Below are 18,057 nucleotides of genomic sequence, written 5' to 3'. Positions count from 1 at the left end.
TGTATACAATGAGACCATTTACTTTAGATACAAGTTCACAATCAACATTGACATTTAGATTTGAAATCGGTGCTTGGAGATGTGTCATTGTTTGTACACATAGTCCAAATAAAATTTTCGACTTTCATTTATTGAATTTTACATCCTAAAAGAGATTGTGATCTCTTTGTACCAAAAATAAATGACATCATAATATACTATTCCTACATCATATATAGAAAAGAAAAGGAAGAAAATGAAAACAAGTAAAAAGAAAAGGAAGGAAAAAAACAAGCAATCTGACATTGAAGTAAAATTAAGTTTTGTTGAAGCGGTAGAGTGAATGTCATACTTAAAATAGAAAGATTAAATGTTAGTGTTTTATTTGAGGTTTCATTTAAGGCTTTAAGCAAGAGATCAGAGCGAATCAGACCCAATGAACAACTTTTCTTGAAGTAACCCACAAAGCCCAAAGGGCTCAAGAAGTTTACACTTCATCTTGAATCATGAGGGAGAACTTTTAACAACTATTCTTGAAGTAACCCACACAGCCCAAAGGGCTCAAGAAGTTTACACTTCTTGGTGGTGGTAGATGGGGAGGTTGTAGAGAGGCAGGCTGATATGGGTTTTGGGTGGCGTAGAAAATTGTAGAGAGAGAATTTGAGAGGAGAGGATAGATGTGGGCTTGTTGGGTTAGAGTACACAGAGAATGGGAAGAGGAAATGAGGGGAAAGGTAGCCATGGTTGTTATATGATAAAACAATTAAGTTGTACAAAAGAATGAGTGTATGATAAAACTGAAAATACTTAAAATGTTTTATCCCATTGAAAATGCTTAAATGTTCTAATATATGTTTTATCCCATTGAAAATACAAAAATGCTTTATAAACCAGACCGGTCCCATCAATTGGCATTTTTCGAGACCTTAATATAAACCCCCCTTTCTCCTTAAAAAAAAGAAGAAGCTGACACCGTAGTTCCAAGTCATGCATGTAGGAAGAAATAAAGGTGCACTACAGCAGGGAGAGCGTTGCTTGCAATTATATGAGGATAACAACAGTTTACAAGTAAGAAATGCCGATTCTCGTTTTTATGAACATTATTATGGAAAGGTACATAAAAAGAAACATCACTGATTATTATTGTATGAACTGGAACAATATGAGCATTGCTACTCATAAAGCTTTGCGACATGCACCTTGCAAGACCATGATGCCCTCTAAATTTGATCAACTGGCTTCTACGAGGATAAAGAGTGGTGTGCCTTTCAACTTGTCCCGTCCCTGTTTCAACAGAAAAGCTAATATTACATGTAAAAGACATAGAAGGAGCCAATTATAGAGGCATAGTCCATAAAGATAAAAGAAACTAGGACGAGGGAGGGCGAAGAAGAGGAAAACAAAACTAAAGCAAGACAAATAAATTCTGTTACTTGTAAAAGTAAATTAATTTTTCCCCGCCAGAGGAAAGTTTCAAAAGCCAGTGTGAGTTCCTAAGTACCGGCCACCAAGAGAAACAGGGTCTCATTTAACAGTTGAATATGCATGTACAGTTGAATATGCATGTGCAGTATTTCCATCAGGCCAAAATATCTATGGATGGAGCTGTCCGTTCCTACAGAAATGATGGAACCCCCAAAAGCCATCCAATTGTTGGATGATGGCTCATATTACAACTACGACGTTGGATGGTCCAGTCATTAGAAGCAAACTACAATTTTAAGAGCTCAAATTCATTTTTTTTGTTCTTTTTGGAATTGATTAAAAGGTGAATCAAGAGCTGTTTGCAAAAATTCAGGTCCTATAAATTCACCTAACATGGATTTTGGGGGCTCTATCGAAGCTGTAGAATTGGGCAGCCATCCATTGGTTGTTTATCTTTTCCATTACTCAAACCAATATGAAGGACAAACTCAAAATTATTGGTGAAAATGTTGTGATGGAAAAATACATGGAGAAAAAGGTGAGGGGTTTTCATTTCTGTAATCATGCTGAACAAAAATACAAGGTTGCAAGTCATTTCACCATGAACGCAAACACTATCGAATATGCAATGGAATCCTACGCATGAATAAATCCATAAAAAAATGAACTTTGAAGATTTGAACAAGGGCTAGTATTAGAATTAGTATTTTTATTCTTGAGTTTGTATATAGAACAGTTGCTGGGATCTCGCAACTTAGGACATCTTGCTCAAGAAAGTGATCTTCAAGGGATTTCGATTTTTAAATTTCGGGATCTCAACTCCAACCTCAAGGACCAAGATAACAACTAAACTGATGATTTTCTTTATCAGCCAGCTAGCAATGCAACTTTTTTTTTTAATATAATTGCATGACTTACTGGTTATAAATAAGGGGATCCCTACTTTAAAGAATGTTCTAGGCTATACTCCTTGAAAATGGAAGCAAAATCCCCAAAAGGTTGGGACCAAGATCCAAAAAGGTTCAGATTGAGATATCTAACATTTGGGGATCTCAATTCCTAACATATGCCTTCTACATACAACGCTCACAACTATAAGGATTTTCTAGCCTTTCATGATCCCCTGCTACTGCTCTTGATAAGGGATCACTTGTAGTTTGTAACAAAACATTTATTTCATTGATACAAACTTGCGTCACAAAAGCAGCATTACAATGATTTAATTGAAATGCGAGATTAATGTTACATCTGCAGTTCAGGAATAGTCCTTGTGGTGAAGACATGATAGCAGACTAGTGAAGCTCATCATCTCTAATGCAAACCAAGACAGTGAGGCAAATGTGGAGGATTAAAGAATTGAGGTCAGCCAGCTCTAGATGGTGTATCCAATATAGCATATGGTCAACTAACTGGGGAGCTCTTTATCTCACTATCACTAAATCCAAACTCATATAGATCACATTTCAAGTGAATCCATGAGTGATCTAAGTCAACACCACCTCTCTAATGCAAGGTTTTCAAAAACAAACTTGGCCCTGTACTCTCCTGGTTCGGAGTCTAGTCCACTTAGGTAAGAGTTTTGTATGTCTAAGCCGGATCTTCAAGAAACTAAAGAAATACGAAATCTCATGAGATCCAACCGACTATTTCAGGACTCTGAAAATGGTGAGTCAAGTCAAATCGGATGAGCCCTGAGGCAATATGCCAGATTCTAAAACAATGTCCTAAAATCCATAAGCATTATTATATATACATGAATATTAACTGATAGAGGACTTTGTGTAAGATATGCCATTGTAATAGCTATTCATTTATGTTACCAAATGATTGGCAGTACAATAGATTAGAAGAGTTATTTAGCACTTCATTGTGCTATTGGACCAGCAAGAAACAAACAAGTGCATTCACATCTAGCACAGAAGATAAGGTGGTATTGATTAATCTGGTGTATGGTAAATTACTGCAAACCCATGATCCAATTGATACAACTGTCTCCTGTTATTGTCATTGTATGATAATTACGAAGAGGAGCCTTTTTAACAAACACAAACATGATTGGTTAAATAGTTTACTCTTAAACACTACCATTTTTTACTAATCATCTTAGTATTTTCTATATCAGTCCCCAAAGAATGAGATACAGAATCAACTGCAAGATATAGGCAAGATACATACCTTCAACTCTGGCAATTCAATTATGCATGCACATTCAAACACCTCTGCCCCAACACGTTCTGTAAAAACAAAGTTCTATCAGAGACAATAAATACCGATGCTCTTTTTTTTTTTTAACCATTGAAAAACAGAATATCAAATTCACATACACACAGGATATGTAATACCATATTCAGCCAGAAAACAGTTCAGCTTCAAAGGAATATACCAATGTTGCATCAGTAGAAATGTAATCTAGCAAACCCAACAGAACAGAATCAACCATAGCAAATATAATGTGTTTCTTCCAGGAGACGGAAACAAATTAAAGGATAATTACCCAAAAATAAACAGAAAACGGACATAAGATTGAGCCTTATATAAAGAGCTCAAGAGACGTGCTTCAAGATGTAGAAATCATGTAGCCAGTGTACATATCCCAAGATTGGATGAAGTTGATCAAAGATCCTTGAACCCTTTTGTCCAGAATCTCGCTGGAAACACTAGCCACCAGCAATTACAAGCTTAACCCAATTCCCCTAGTAAACCTTCAGTGGAACCAAACCCATTTGCCTCCTAAAACCTCCTGAACTTGGCATTCTCAATAGGTTCAAACGACTGTATTCCAAAAAGACCAAAATCTTAAATTTAGAGTGAAAGAAATCCTTGCCTTTGGAAGCCTTCCAAAAACCTCTAAAGCAACTAGTCACTTGCAACAACTGGTAGACCTGTTAGCAGTTTTCTTTGAATCCATCTAAAAGTTTTTCCTCAAAGTTGGCAGCAAAACTAGATTGAACCAACCTTAATCTGTGTCATAACCTTTATGACTTCCACATGGCTCTAACCATCTAGACCTCCCAACTCCATTTAATCCTTATTAGAACCTCCAATCTGAGACTACAGTACCCTCTCCCATCTATTCAAATTTTTTCAAAAAAGAAAAGAAAAGAAAGAAGATCCTGGAGAAAGAGGTTTGAGGTCTAAACCCTTCAAAAAACCAAGGCAAACATAGCAAAAGTCCTTAGAAACTTGCTCAATCCCGTTCAAGTTTCTCAAGCCTATCTTTGTTTCTTCAATCCCATCTCTCTTGCAACCATTTTGGTAATAAAATCCTCACCTCAAAGGAGGAAGAGAACGTTTGGATCAAACACCAAAGATAAACTCAATTTTGTCGACACCAAGAAGACACCTCGTTTCCTTCTAAGCAGCTGCCAGGTGGGGACGTTGCCACTTAGGAAAGGGCCCCAAACATATATATATATATATATATGGAAAACTCTTAAAAATTCCTATAGGCAAAATTGAATAATGTGTCAACCCGGCACAGATCTACAGGAGCTGTGGGTGTTTCCCGTATCTACAGGAGCTGTGTGTGCACGTGTGTTTCCCGTATCTACATGAGCCGTATCTACAAGAGCCGTATCTACATGAGCCGTGGCTACAAGAGCCGTATCTATAGGAGCCGTGGCTGTTTCCCGTATCTACATACATATACGTATACTACATATACGTATACTACATATACATATACTACATATACATATACTACATATACATATATTACATATACATACATACATATATAAGCATCTACTACATATACACCATAAAAATATATTATATGTAATAAACGATGCATTGAGACTGGGGTGACATCGGTTGATATATTCATAGACACCTTTGAGAAACCCTTAAGGAAAGGGTCATTATATATTGATGGAATAACCACGATATATGCTCTCGGTTCAATCACATAAACTAGTTGAAATTGTAGAAGTTCAATCATATAACACTGTTGAAATCGCCATAGCCTAGCCCTATAAGGAAGCATCTTCGGGATGAGCATAGGATCCTATAGTCAAACCAATTACTTCACCGATCGGTGCTTCCTAGAGCCCTTCATCTTTTTCTTCATCAAAGAACAATTCAACCACGAATCTTTTTCATCATCGTAGATTTGATCTCCTACGTAGTCTTGTTCTTCATCTGACTATGTGTCGAAGATTGGTGGCAAATTCTAATCTACAACCTACTGATTTTGGATACAATTTGCGTCAAAATCAGGAATGTCTACCTTCAAATTGAGAGATGTCCCTCACGTTTAGGTCTTCTATTACTTTCCTCTTCACTCGACTCCTCACGTGAAGCACAATAGTGAAAACGGTTGTACTCGACATCTTCTTTAGTATAGCATCCCTCCAAAGTTCAAACTTTGCGTTGAAACCTCTTCTAGTCCCATCTTTCAAAATTATCTCATATGCGAACAAAATACACCATGGTATGTCAACAAGTAGATGCCTAGATAACTCATCCATGACCAAAACAAAGAGATATGGCTTCAATGCTGACCCCTAATGTAGGCCTACTGTCATTGAAAACTTACTTGTCTCTCCACTAGTTGTCCTCACTCTAGTTAGCGCTCCCTCTTACGTATCTTGTACCATGTGAACATGTCCTTTAAAGATTCCTTTCTTTTCCAACACCCACCAAATTAACTCTCTAAGTACCTTACCACATGCTTTCGCTAAATCAATAAAGATCATGTGGAGGTCTCTTTCCTTCTCTCTGAACTTCTATTAGTTAATGAAGTAGGAAAATAGCCTCAATTATTGACCTCACTGGTATAAAACTGAACTAATTTTCAGATACATTCGTTTCATGTTCTAGTCGTTGCTCAAATACCCCCTCTCACAGCTTCATAGTGTGGCTTATAACTTTAATCCCTTGATAGTTTCTACAGTTCTCTATGTCTCCTTTAATCTTGTAAATAGGTACCACACTACTTTTTCTCCATTCCTCTAGCATTTTCTTTGTTCTCAATATCTTGGTGAACAACTTGGTCAACCAAAATATGAAAATCTCTCCCATGCACTTCCAAAAGTCTATCACGATACTAACAGGTCCTAAAGCTTATATCTAGGGGGTAGGTGTTGGGGTTCATAAATTGGAACTATTTTAGATGTAACATGGGGTAATACTACAAAGGTATTTGGCAATTTTTACTCTCTTAAGCAGCTTGATTGTAATATTGCCAATAAGGGAGACCTAGATTGGCCAACTTGAAGTTCCAAACTATCCCTTTTCACTGGGTGGAACGCCCTTTCTCTGAAAAAGTGATCACAGCAGCCATCGAGCACATGGGCAAAGATAAAGCCCCTAGCCTCGATGGATTCCCAGTTGCCGCATTTACAATTTTTTGGGACACCTTCAAGGCAGACTTCCTCAATTTCTTTGAAGAATTCTTCCACCGAGGAATCCTTCACAACACCACGTTCATTGCTCTTTGTGCCTACGATTGAAGAGGCAAAGGAGTTGAAGGATTTCCAATCCATCAGTTTGGTCATTCTACCTACAAGATCCTTTCTAAAGTTTTGCCTTCTAAGATGAAACAAGTACCTCCCCTAGTCATTTCCCCCTCTCAGAGTGCTTTCATCAAAGATAGGCACATCCTGGATGGGGCTCTGGTGGCACACCAGTGCTTGCACTCAAGACACCTTAGCAAAAAACTGGTTCTAATTTTCAAGATAGAGGGAGAAAGCTTACGACCATGTAGACTGGTCAATTCTGGAGGAAACCATGTCTAGAATGGGGTTTGGGGCTCGTTGGAGGAAATGGATGAGGGGATGCTACTCCAACCCCTCCTTCTAATCAATGGTTCACCAAAGGGCTTCTTCCCTTTCTCTAGGGGTCTCCACCAAGGGGACCCCCTCTCCCCCTTTCTCTTTGCCATCTCTGCGGAGGTGTTCCATTTCTTGCCTATACTAGGTGGGACTCTCTCTAGATTCAATAGTAGTACTCAAGGCCCTATTGTGCCCCACCTACAGTACGCAAAGGACACGTTCGTCTTCCTAGATGCTACCTAGGTGGAAATAGAAAACCTGAGGTTGTTTCTCAAATGCTTTGAGTATGCCACGGGATTTAAAGTGAACATAGAAAAATCCAAAGTGATCGGGGTTGCCCTCTCCAACTCTGAAACAAGAGCCCTCATTCCCAACTGGGAATGCAAAGTGGAGGACCTCCCCACTACCTACCTTGGTCTACCTTTGGGTTTAAGGAAACTTAAGAAGAGGCAGTGGTCATGTTATAGATAAGGTAGACAGGCGACGGGCAGGGTGGAAAGGTAGGTTCCTATCTTTCACAGGTAGGACTACGCTCATCAAAGCCACCTGGCTAACTCCCCGGTCTATCTCATGTCTTTATTCCAAATGCCCGCCTCGGTAACTAGACGCCTGGACCAACTAATGAAGAACTTCCTTTGGTCTGGAGAAGAGGAGTCTAAAAAATTTCACCTCAGCTCCTGGGACAAAGTTTGCCTTTCGAAGCACCAAGGAGGACTTGATATCAAGACTTTGAGGAAACAGAATAGCACCCTGCTCGGGAAGTGGTGGTGGAGACTGGCTATCCAGAACAACTCGCTTTGGGCCCACGTCATCCGTTGCAAATATAGAATTTTGGCAGACCTATGATGCCCTGAGGGAAGATTTCCGAGTAGGGCCTCTGGAGCTTGGAAGTCTTTCCTGACTTCTCTATCTCTTTTCAAGCAATTCATCCGTTTTCTTCCTAGGGAAGGAGCCAGAGTGCGATTCTGGTCTCACCTTTGGTTAGGCCACACCACCTTACGGGACATATTCCCTTGTCTTTTCTCTCTCGCCTCCAACAAATCCTCCACCATTGCCGACGAGATGGTAATTTCTGGAAATCGTAGGGTCTGGAACCCCTCCTTCAGATGCCCTCTTTTTGATGACAAAACTGTGGATTTTATTGCATTATCGGCCTCCCTACATTCCACCTTCCTCGCTCTCTCAGGGACAGACACCTTGGTGTGGACCCCCTCCCCTTCTGGCTCATTCTCGGTAGCCTCCTTCTATTAAAGACTCCAACAACCTCCAACCTTCCCCCTCAATCCAACCTTCCTCCCCTTCTGGCTCATTCTCGGTAGCCTCCTTCTATTAAAGACTCCAACAACCTCCAACCTTCCCCCTTAATCCAACCTTTGTCCTATCGAAGGTCTAGTCTACTATTGCACCTGCTAAAGTACAAGCCTTTAATTGGATTGCTTTCTCAGAAAGGGCCCTCATTATAGATCAACTCCAAAGGAAAGGAATTCCCATTCCCAATAGGTGCGTCTTGTGTCTCTGCCAAGAAGAGAAGAACCCTCATCTCTTCATTCATTGTAACCTTGCTCTCGACCTCTAGTGTCACATTCTCCGGCTGTTTGGCCTCCCCTGGGTTACCCCTGCCTCCTTTCCGGCCCTACTCAGATATTCGTTCAACTCTCAATGGCCGAAGGCAAGCAGAATTCTTTGGGAGGCATCCATCGCGACAACTATCTGGGTACTTTGGATCAAAAGAAATTCCAGAATTTTCTGAGGTCTAAAGTGCAAGTTTCAGCGCTCTTCCATAAGATTACTTCTCTAGTAATCATTTGGGCTTCCAACCACAAGGCCTTTGCTGGAGTCTTGGCAGCAACCTTCCTTCGCAAATGGGAAGATATCCTCCACCTCGAATCCCATCGGGTCTCAAGAGCCAACAACTGGTGGCTCCCCCGGCTGGTATCATCAAGCTTAATTTCGACAGATGCTCCCTCGACAACGTAGGCCCAGCTGGAGCATGAGGGGTCTTCCGAGACCACAACGGCAATATTTTGGCTTCCTTTTCTAAGTACATTGGTCACACAAACTCTCAGCTTGCAGAGTCTATGGCACTCTTATTGGGTCAAAAGAAGTTCGACCAATCGTGGGGATCACAACTGTTTGTCGAGGGAGATGCCAAAAACAATCTCTTGGGCTGCTGGAATTGCCCCACCCCCTTGGTACCTCGCCTCAATTTTTGATGAATTGCGCATACTTGTATATATATAGCCATCTCTTGGATGTATATTTGGAGGACATCAAACGCCTTAGCAGACCAACTGGCTAAGGACAGTGCAAGGGTGATGGAGGGAAAAATTATACTTATTTTTAATTTTTATTCAATTTTAATGGATATATGTTTTGATTTTAGTTTTAGGGTTTTGTAGTTTCTAGGAATTTTAGGGACTTTTTAGATATTTTAGTTAAAGTTAGGGAGTTTAGTTTCAAGTTATACTTAAGTTAGGACATTTTGGTCAAAAGTTAAATTGTATGGACAAATATAGTCCAAAACAATAAGTTTTCAATTTAAATAAGGGCATGGATGGGCTGGAGAGTCATTCATCTATTTCTCTTTAAGAAAAGAAAGACTTTGTCTTGTAAAAGAAGCCCAAGGTTTGAGCCCTAGGTGGGAGAAAGCCTTAGGCTTTCTCCACAATTGCTTGTGTTTGGCTTGTTTCTTGCTAATTTTATTATTCCCTCAAATTCTCCTACATCAAAGCCTAGGTCGAAGCCCCCGCATAGCGACAACATTTTTGTTGCGCTTCTTCATCTATCTTCGTGTTGCTGGTCCATCTCCTTTTTTGCTCCAGACCATTGTTGGCGCACCTCCTTTCCTTTTTTGTACACCTCGTGTAATAGGGCATCTCTTATAAGCCCCATATGTTTTGTACAGGGCTACTATTATGTGGCCTATTTTTTGGCCGAGAGACCTGGCCCTGTGGGTACTCTCATCATTATAATGTATACCTCTCTTTTTAAGTAATACAATTGTTAACTTCCTCAAAACAAATACTGCCAATAAGGGTATCAGGTCACAAACACCTAATTACTCATATATATAGGACTTAAATAACCATTTCAGTATAGTAAGAACACATTGTATATCCTATTTCCACTTCCTGGACTCTTCCTACTTATCCCCTTCCATATCTACCACTCCCCCCAACTCTCTCCCTAAAGGCATGATCCTTAAAGCATTAGGCATGTGGCATTTGTACAACATGTGTAATCAAAGTATCCTCCATCACTTTCTAATTTACTATTTTCTCCATCCATATATTTAGGATTTGATAAAGAGAGACATGAATTATCGTACTGAAAATGTCTTGCACATGAAAAATCAAAATTGTCATACAATAGTTAACAGGGAAAGTCTATGCAAGAGTCAGCATTAAGACCTTAGTTACTACAAAGGTTGACAATGTTGTTTGAAAAGGGAGTGGGAGCAAGGGGCAGAAGCAAACAATTTTCTTTTCGGGATCAGCATATGGGCAACTAGATAACATCAGTATTGGAAACAATGGACTTTGTCAGTGTAAGGTTCTTTGAACTCGTAAAAAAAGCAGATATGTTTCTAGCAAAAAACAAAATTAGTCCAATAAGAATGTCAAGTCATTCCAGAGCCACATGAGGTCATATCAACTAAAAATTGATGTAACTTCACATCAGCTGCTTGCAAATCTTCGATTACAATACTCTAAAACAAGTTTGAGAACACTTTAAATTAAACTAAGGTGAATTATCAACAAATTCAGCAGGTATTGATCCACAAAACTGAGTAAACAAACTTGAAAAAATCAACATGCAATTTTAGAAACATATTTTAATGCCTAGGAGATGAGATTCCGTATCTATAATAGACTGAAATCTTGGAAGGGAGGAAGCCTAGGAGGTGATACCGAGCCTTCGTTATAGCCTTCAACTAAGATTTCAAGAAGCCCTTTCTTGGGTTTCTTTTTTCACAAATTTCTCCAAAATAAACAATCTTGAAGGGCTAGACATCTTTCTCTCTCCTTATACATAACTGTTTTAAAAAAAAAGATTTTAAAAATACACCCCTCGCTAAGCTAAAATAATTAAATGACCAAACTGCCCTGAATTCTCCACAACTCCCAAAAGACATGAATACCCCAGTATAACTAAAATAATTAGAAGTCAAAATAACATGGCTTTCACTCTAAAAAATTAAACCCTTTATCACATAAGTAAATTAAATTAGTCCCATATAAGGCTGGCAATGGGCCGGGAGGTCTGGCTTGGCTCGGTCCTAAAAAAAGTAGGGAATGGGACACGAATTGTGGCCCGAGGGCTGGGCTAGAGCCCGTCCCTGACAGACTCTTTGTTCTTGTTTTTTCTTTTATTTTTTCTTCATTTGTTGATGGCCCGGCCCAACCCAGCCTGGCCCTAATAGCACCAAAGCCGGCCCAATGCAAACAACGGTCAGTCCAGGGCCAAGGCTGGCCGGGCCCATTGCCAACATTAATTCAATAGAAGGCCACAGTGCAATTAGCCCCAGGTTGGGAAGAGCTCGACGCCGTCATGTATGCCTCCATGTAATGAAGATAAAGATCCTCCCGCCGCCTCCATAACACATGCTCATCAGTCCATGAACAATCAACCAACAGGTGATCTTTTTGACGAACCAAGTGTCTTTTGTATGAACCAGGGCATGTACCAACAGCCCGAACAACATCGAAGAGTATAGGTGGGTCACCTTGAAACTCATAAAGATCAGCAATATTAAGGACTGACGACCTGTGGAGGTCCTCACAAAACTCAAAGAGATAAGCACTATTACCAACTTCTTGAGAATCCAGTATGCTTAAACCTTTGTTGATATCATAATAAGAAACCTCTAACGCCTCAGATATACGATGACAGAGTCCCCTACAGAAAATGATTTATAGCGTTGATGCTCATCTGCAATCTCCTTATACTTGGCACAATTGGCTCTCAACCTATCAAGAACTTCCTTTTGCACTTCCTTGATGTGTTGGGCATGGGCATAGTCGTTGGCTTTGACACTCCTCCTCCCCACATAAGGTACTGGAACACGGTCTAATATGTGTGGAATGGAGCAACCACATACTATCTCGAAAGGAGACTTCTTAGTCGATTCGTTGACAAAGCTATTAAAAGCAAATTTTGCTCAAATCCCACAGGTTCAGCTTCTCACATATAAGATATTTCAACAAATTTCCCAAACTACAATTGACTATCTCAGTCTGCCGGATGATATGCACTGTGGAACTATAGAGTTCTACCTAGTTTTGACTACAGTGTTATCCAAAAAATGACTCCAGAATCTGATATATCAATCAGAGGTGATCGACTTAGGTACACCATGAAGACCAACAACTTCTCTAAAGAAAAGATTTGTTATATTAGATGCGGAATAGGTCTTTTGACAACGAATAAAATGTGCCATTTTCAAACAATGGTCCACCACTACAAACACAAAATCATAACTCTTAGTTGTTCTAGGTAAACCTAGCATAAAGTCCTTGCTGACGTCTTCATAAGGAACATCTGAAATGGAAAGTGGGGTGTAGAGGCCAGTATTGTGAGTCTGACCTTTAGAACATGACAAACTTAACAAAGTTCCACATACCACTTCACGTCGTGCTACAATCTAGGCCAAAAATGCCTCTTCTCTACCCAACAGAATAGTCTTGTCTTGACCTAAATGTCCAGCAAGACCCCCACTGTGAAGCACAAGAATGATGTTCTCACGAAGAGAACTCTCTAGAATGCATAATCGAGTCCCATGAAATAGAAATGCATCTGCCACTTTATGGTGAACTCTAGATTTTACTTAAGGGTAAATGTGTATTCTTGTAAGAATGTAATGCATTTGGTATTTTGACTATTTAGTGTACACTAAGAGTTAAGATATCTCAATACCTCATGGTCTGAATACAACACGAACTCCCTCTTAATCAAATAATGTCTCCAATGTTGAAGAGCTTAAACAATCACATAAAATTTGACATTGTACTGAATGAGCATCATTCAAATTTTCACTAAAAAAGGCCACATGATGCTCCTCCTGGCTCAACGCACTCATATTCCAACATGGGATGCATCACAATCCACCTCAAAGACCTCAAAATCGTCAGGCACTAACACGTGTATGAATCACCTTCGCCTTTACAACTTGGAAGCTCTCTTCTGCCTCTAGAGTGCATTTAAATACCCCTTAAGTGATAAGGGCAATCACATTGCTGAAATTTCTTATAAATCTCCTATAAAATGAAGCGAGACTGTGAAACTTAGATCGGCCAGCTCTTGATGGCTTCCACCTTAGCCGGATCAATTTTAACCCCTTCCTACCAAAACAACATAGCTCAGACACAAGAGGACGTTGCAGAACAATGGGCAAAGGAGCTTGCAGGATTCTAGCTTCCAACTCTTTAAGTTAGATTACAACAAACAAATATCAGAAATGCAATCGATATGCTCAGATGATTTTGTATGATGTTCACATGAACAAGTAAGAGTTCAGTTTTTCTTTTTTTTTTTAGATAATTTACAATATCCACTCAAGCCGAAGATTACCCAATAACTTCAATGCTGCACATAAGGTCCCTCCTGTTGCAATAAGATCATCCACAACAAGTGCGCGATCTCCTGGTTGTACAGCTCCTACATGCATCTCCATTCGATCTGTTCCATACTCTAGCGAATACTCTTCGGAGATGACTTCACCTATTTGGGAAATCACAGTAGTTAAAGATATAAGAGAACTACATCATCCAATAAAGACAATTCCGACAAAGGTCATACCATACAGATAACAAACATACATTGCATTCAAAATCACCTATGGAAATCATAGAACCAAATGGGAAAAAGCACCAAGAAAAACCATAGGAAGAAATAAGTTTAGCTAAACCAAGAGTATTGAATTTAAAGAGCTTTAATGCAGCAGGATAAAACGCAAACGAATCAATAGGCACATATGCACAATAAAGCCTAGAAGTTCCCAACAAGTTCACCAAAATACAAAAAGGTGCTCACTTCGTTAAAGTAAACCCAGTGTTTAAAAAAGCACTAGGCGGCACGTAGGCAGTCAGGGAGGGGGGGGGGGGTCTAGGCCGCCCAGTGCCCAGAACCTAGAACCTGGGTGGCCTAGTAGAAATTTTTTTTTTTGGGGTTCTGTATCTAAACTAGCCTCTAATTGGTTTTAGATTTCAAATTAACCTAAAACCCACAATTTTGCCCCGTTAGTATTAAAAAAATAACCCAAAAATACCCTCAAGGAGCCACATTTCTGCCCTTGAGCGGTGTGTAGGCCCTGGGCGGCCGCCTAGGCAGGTTCAGACAGGCGCCTAGGCGGGTTCCCGGGCGCCTAGGCGGGCGCCAAGGGATATCCGCCTAGTTTGGCCGCCTAGGCCCGGGCGATGCACCCAGGCCTTCTGAACCGCCTAGGCGCTGAGCGGTCTGCTTTTTAAAATTATGAGTAAACCTAATGGTACCACCACACTCTAGGTTTCCATGTGAAAAAGAAGGCAGCCTTTTGCATAATAACTTTCTGAAAGGGGCATCTCAAAGGGACAATCATACAAGTACCAAAAGCGATCAAGGGAAAATAAATTAAGAAATGACAATTTCTCTGCTAATCATATATAGAAGAGAAAGATGGGTATTGCTGAAGGTTTGATACCAGGCAACTTCTTTGGTTTCCTCAATGGAACAAATTTTGCTCCAATACCCAAGGCTATAGGGGGTCCAAAAATAAAGCCTCTTGCTTCTACTCCTGCAAGAATCAAATAATAAAGTCATTGTATAGATATTATTGTATAGCTACTTCAATTTTCCCCCGCTTATATTTCCAAAACATTCAAACTAATGTCAGAACAGAAAATTGATGAGATTCTAATAATATTGCACAAAATCTGATATTGATAACAATTCAAGCTAAAGTTAACATTCTAATCCATTGTATTCCTAATGCTAAGTTTAGAATCTTAGGAATTATGGAACATAATCATATGATTCTTGGTCCCGAGATTCATGCCAATACATCATGTGATGAAAAACCACTTGAGCAGGTAGTTCAATCCATTAACCAAACATGTTAACAACTAGAACAATCAAGTAAGCAAAGATTCCATAACATCCTTACAATATGCAAATAAAAAATAATATCATGTTTTTAAATGTCGGAGAAAATCATAATGTTATAGTCTCACTGTAACACCTCAATAATCATTTCTTATATCTCCAGGTTATATGTGACACAAATCATTATCATCATCCAAGCCTTATCCCAGTTATTTGGGGTCGCCTATATGAATCATGTTCCTACATTTGACATAGATGCACTATCAAAATCAATTAACTATGTAGCCTACAAAATGTATAATGCCTTAATAGCAAGTCTACTTGATTTCTGTTCCTAATAGCATTAATTGAATTCCAATTTAGAGACAAGGACAAATAATATAAGAAGTTGCAAAGAAAGACTCAAGGATCCTCTCACTCTTAACTCACTAATTAGGGCACCCACATCAATGAAGTCTGCTTCAACACCAAAGGATAATATAAAACATTAACATATCAAAAGTTGGTCGTCTGTTTCAATGTTCATCCAATTAAACCACTGTTTCTCTTCCTCTTCCATTCATAGCATGCACCATTTTCCTTTCTTCCCTCAACAAGCTATTCTCATTTAGGAAGCAGAGGTGTACAAATCCAAAACAAGGCAGGGGAAACAATACTCGGCAGCAAATGTCCGAAATGAGGTCACTTTCTACATTATTTGAAGTTGAAGGTCACTATCTAGTTCTCAGTGATGGACATTTCACGGGGGACTCCACAGAAAGAAATAGGAGTTCTCATTCCATAAGAATCAGTCAGTCACAGCACATATCCTTTTTTCCATAAGCTATGATGCAGCTTCACTTTACATGAGGTTAAGCATGGGGCTTGTTTTTTGGGTAAAATTAAGCATAGGGTTTGTCTTTCCAAATTACTCTCAAATCTAGCAGCATATATCATATAAGTCACAAAATCATATGGACCCTCCCTTGGTAAGTTAAATCACAAAAATTTGGCCAAGAAACCTGGCTTTTTGTGAATGCTTGCATCTCTTAAACTCAAAATCAGATCATATACCTTCTTCAAATAAAAAATCAGCTAGAGATTAGTATATAAGCCTGCTGAAAGTGATTTTATGTAATTAGTAATGCAATTCTTATACTAGAAACAAGATCCCAAGACACCGAGTTACTCGAATAAGAAGGATCAGCAATTACCAGCAACCACAGTAATATTCTTATCCTTGTACCGCTCCACCAGTATATCAATAGTGTCACGGAAGGCCTTGTGGTCAAGTAACAATGTAGTTATGTCTTGGAACATGATCCCTGTAAATTAATATTAAAGAAAAGGGTTAACATGCCTTGTTATCACTGAAAAACAACAGAGAGAGAGGCAGCAGAACGCATTGAGAAACAAACGCCACATGGAAGATACAGAGTTCTGATGCACTTAGTTAAGTAGCTTGCTTAATTAGAGAGAGAGAGAGAGAGAGGGGGAGAACAATTGGGCGCGCGCAAAGAATACCTGGTTTTGGGAAGTTGGGTATGACTCGAATTGAAGAAGAAATCCTTTGGAGACGATCATCAGCATGTTCTGAAGCAGACATTTTGATTCTGGTAGAGAGAGAAACTCTTACTCTCGAAGAGTGAGAAACTGAAAACTTGTTCTCTAATTTGAACCCTCTGCAGTAAAGAAACGGGAATCGAGCAATCGTCAAAGCACCGCCATGGCAAAACATCTGGAGTCTGTGTCCATAATGATTCAATAGCCCAAAAAGGTGAAGAAAAGGAATGCAAATATACTGTTCTCTGCAACTTGCGTCCCGAATAAATGTACCTACTTCAGAAGCGAAAGTAACGATAAAATGTGACGAAATTTCGGTTTCCAATAGTAAGAAAACGAAATCTCGGTTAAAAATCAAACAAAAGTTGAGTAGTTGACAAAGGGGGGACAGAGTGAGATTTGAACTCGTGGTTTTGGTGCGCTGAAACAGCGGACTGGGAATCAATGAAGATGGTCTCGCGTGCACCAGGCTCTGAATTTGGTCCTATTTTACCATTTAAGCTCTCATCTATTTTTGGCGGAAAATCCCTATATTTGGAGTCGAGCTCTCTCTCTCTCTCTTCTCTCATCAAATAAGGCCCATCTCTCTCTCTCTCTCATCGAAGAAGGCCCATATCTCTCTCATCAAAGAAGGTCCATGACAGCCAAACGTAGAACAGTGGGGTGCTCTCCCTCTCTCTCAAATGGTGCAGCCCCCTGCAGTCGAAGGAAGACCAAATTGTCCACTTCCTCAAAGGAAGGCACACGGGCCGAAAATGTATTGGTTCGTGAGAGAACTGGCAGCGGCTAGAGGTAGCAGTGGGCCGTCCGATTGGCCCGTCGGCCATGCCCTAAAAATTAGGGCCTTGTCCGAAAATGCAGCCCGAGACGGGCCAGGGTACCCTGTGGACCGGCTAGGGCTAAGGCCACAATAGGCCCCCCAGGCTCACCCGGACCGATCTTCTTTTTCTTTTCCATTTTAATTTGTTTGGCTTGGCCCAACCATGGTGCCAAGGCCCCTTTGGCCAGACAGGGTCGGACTTGGTCTCACCGTATACGTACTAGGCCAGGCCCAACCCGTTGCTTGCCCTACATACATAGTGCTCCTACGTACATAGTGCTCCCAGGTTTTTTACTCTCTTTTTTTTTAGGAAAAAGTTTATATGAGGTTGTAACCTTATAATGTAGCGCTACAGATGCACCTCAAAAATCTATTGAAAAATGTAGTTTTAATGTTGAAAAACCCTTTGATTGATCGACATAAAAAATGTATCACCAT

At 39.9% G+C, this 18,057-nt stretch overlaps 1 protein-coding gene across 1 annotated transcript; it reads right to left on the bottom strand.

Annotated features, from left to right (window-relative positions):
• Positions 1–973: 973 nt before the first annotated feature.
• Positions 974–16,988, bottom strand: LOC18421838 (adenine phosphoribosyltransferase 1). Its single transcript, XM_011622376.3, has 6 exons — positions 16,761–16,988; positions 16,451–16,561; positions 14,857–14,949; positions 13,749–13,898; positions 3,580–3,638; positions 974–1,263 (listed from the first exon to the last, which is right to left on the bottom strand). The coding sequence occupies exons 1-6, from the start codon at positions 16,972–16,974 to the stop codon at positions 1,210–1,212; spliced, it is 681 nt and encodes a 226-aa protein (XP_011620678.1). The 5' UTR covers positions 16,975–16,988; the 3' UTR covers positions 974–1,209.
• Between the last annotated feature and the right edge of the window lie 1,069 nt (positions 16,989–18,057).

The sequence above is a fragment of the Amborella trichopoda genome, chromosome 12 (assembly GCF_054954075.1).
Source record: "Amborella trichopoda isolate Santa Cruz 75 chromosome 12, AtrichopodaSantaCruz75HAP2 v2.0, whole genome shotgun sequence".
NCBI lineage: Eukaryota > Viridiplantae > Streptophyta > Magnoliopsida > Amborellales > Amborellaceae > Amborella > Amborella trichopoda.
Note: the sequence above shows the minus strand (reverse complement) of the source record. Positions and strands in the feature narration are given on the sequence as shown.

Excerpts from the sequence above, each read along its gene's own strand:
- LOC18421838 (XM_011622376.3), bottom strand. The coding sequence starts at position 16,974 with ATGTTTTGCCATGGCGGTGCTTTGACGATTGCTCGATTCCCGTTTCTT. Across the intron at positions 13,899-14,856 it reads GAAACCAAAGAAGTTGCCTG|GTGAAGTCATCTCCGAAGAG; the intron begins GTATCAAACCTT and ends TTTCCCAAATAG. Across the intron at positions 3,639-13,748 it reads TGCAGCATTGAAGTTATTGG|AACGTGTTGGGGCAGAGGTG; the intron begins GTAATCTTCGGC and ends TTGTTTTTACAG.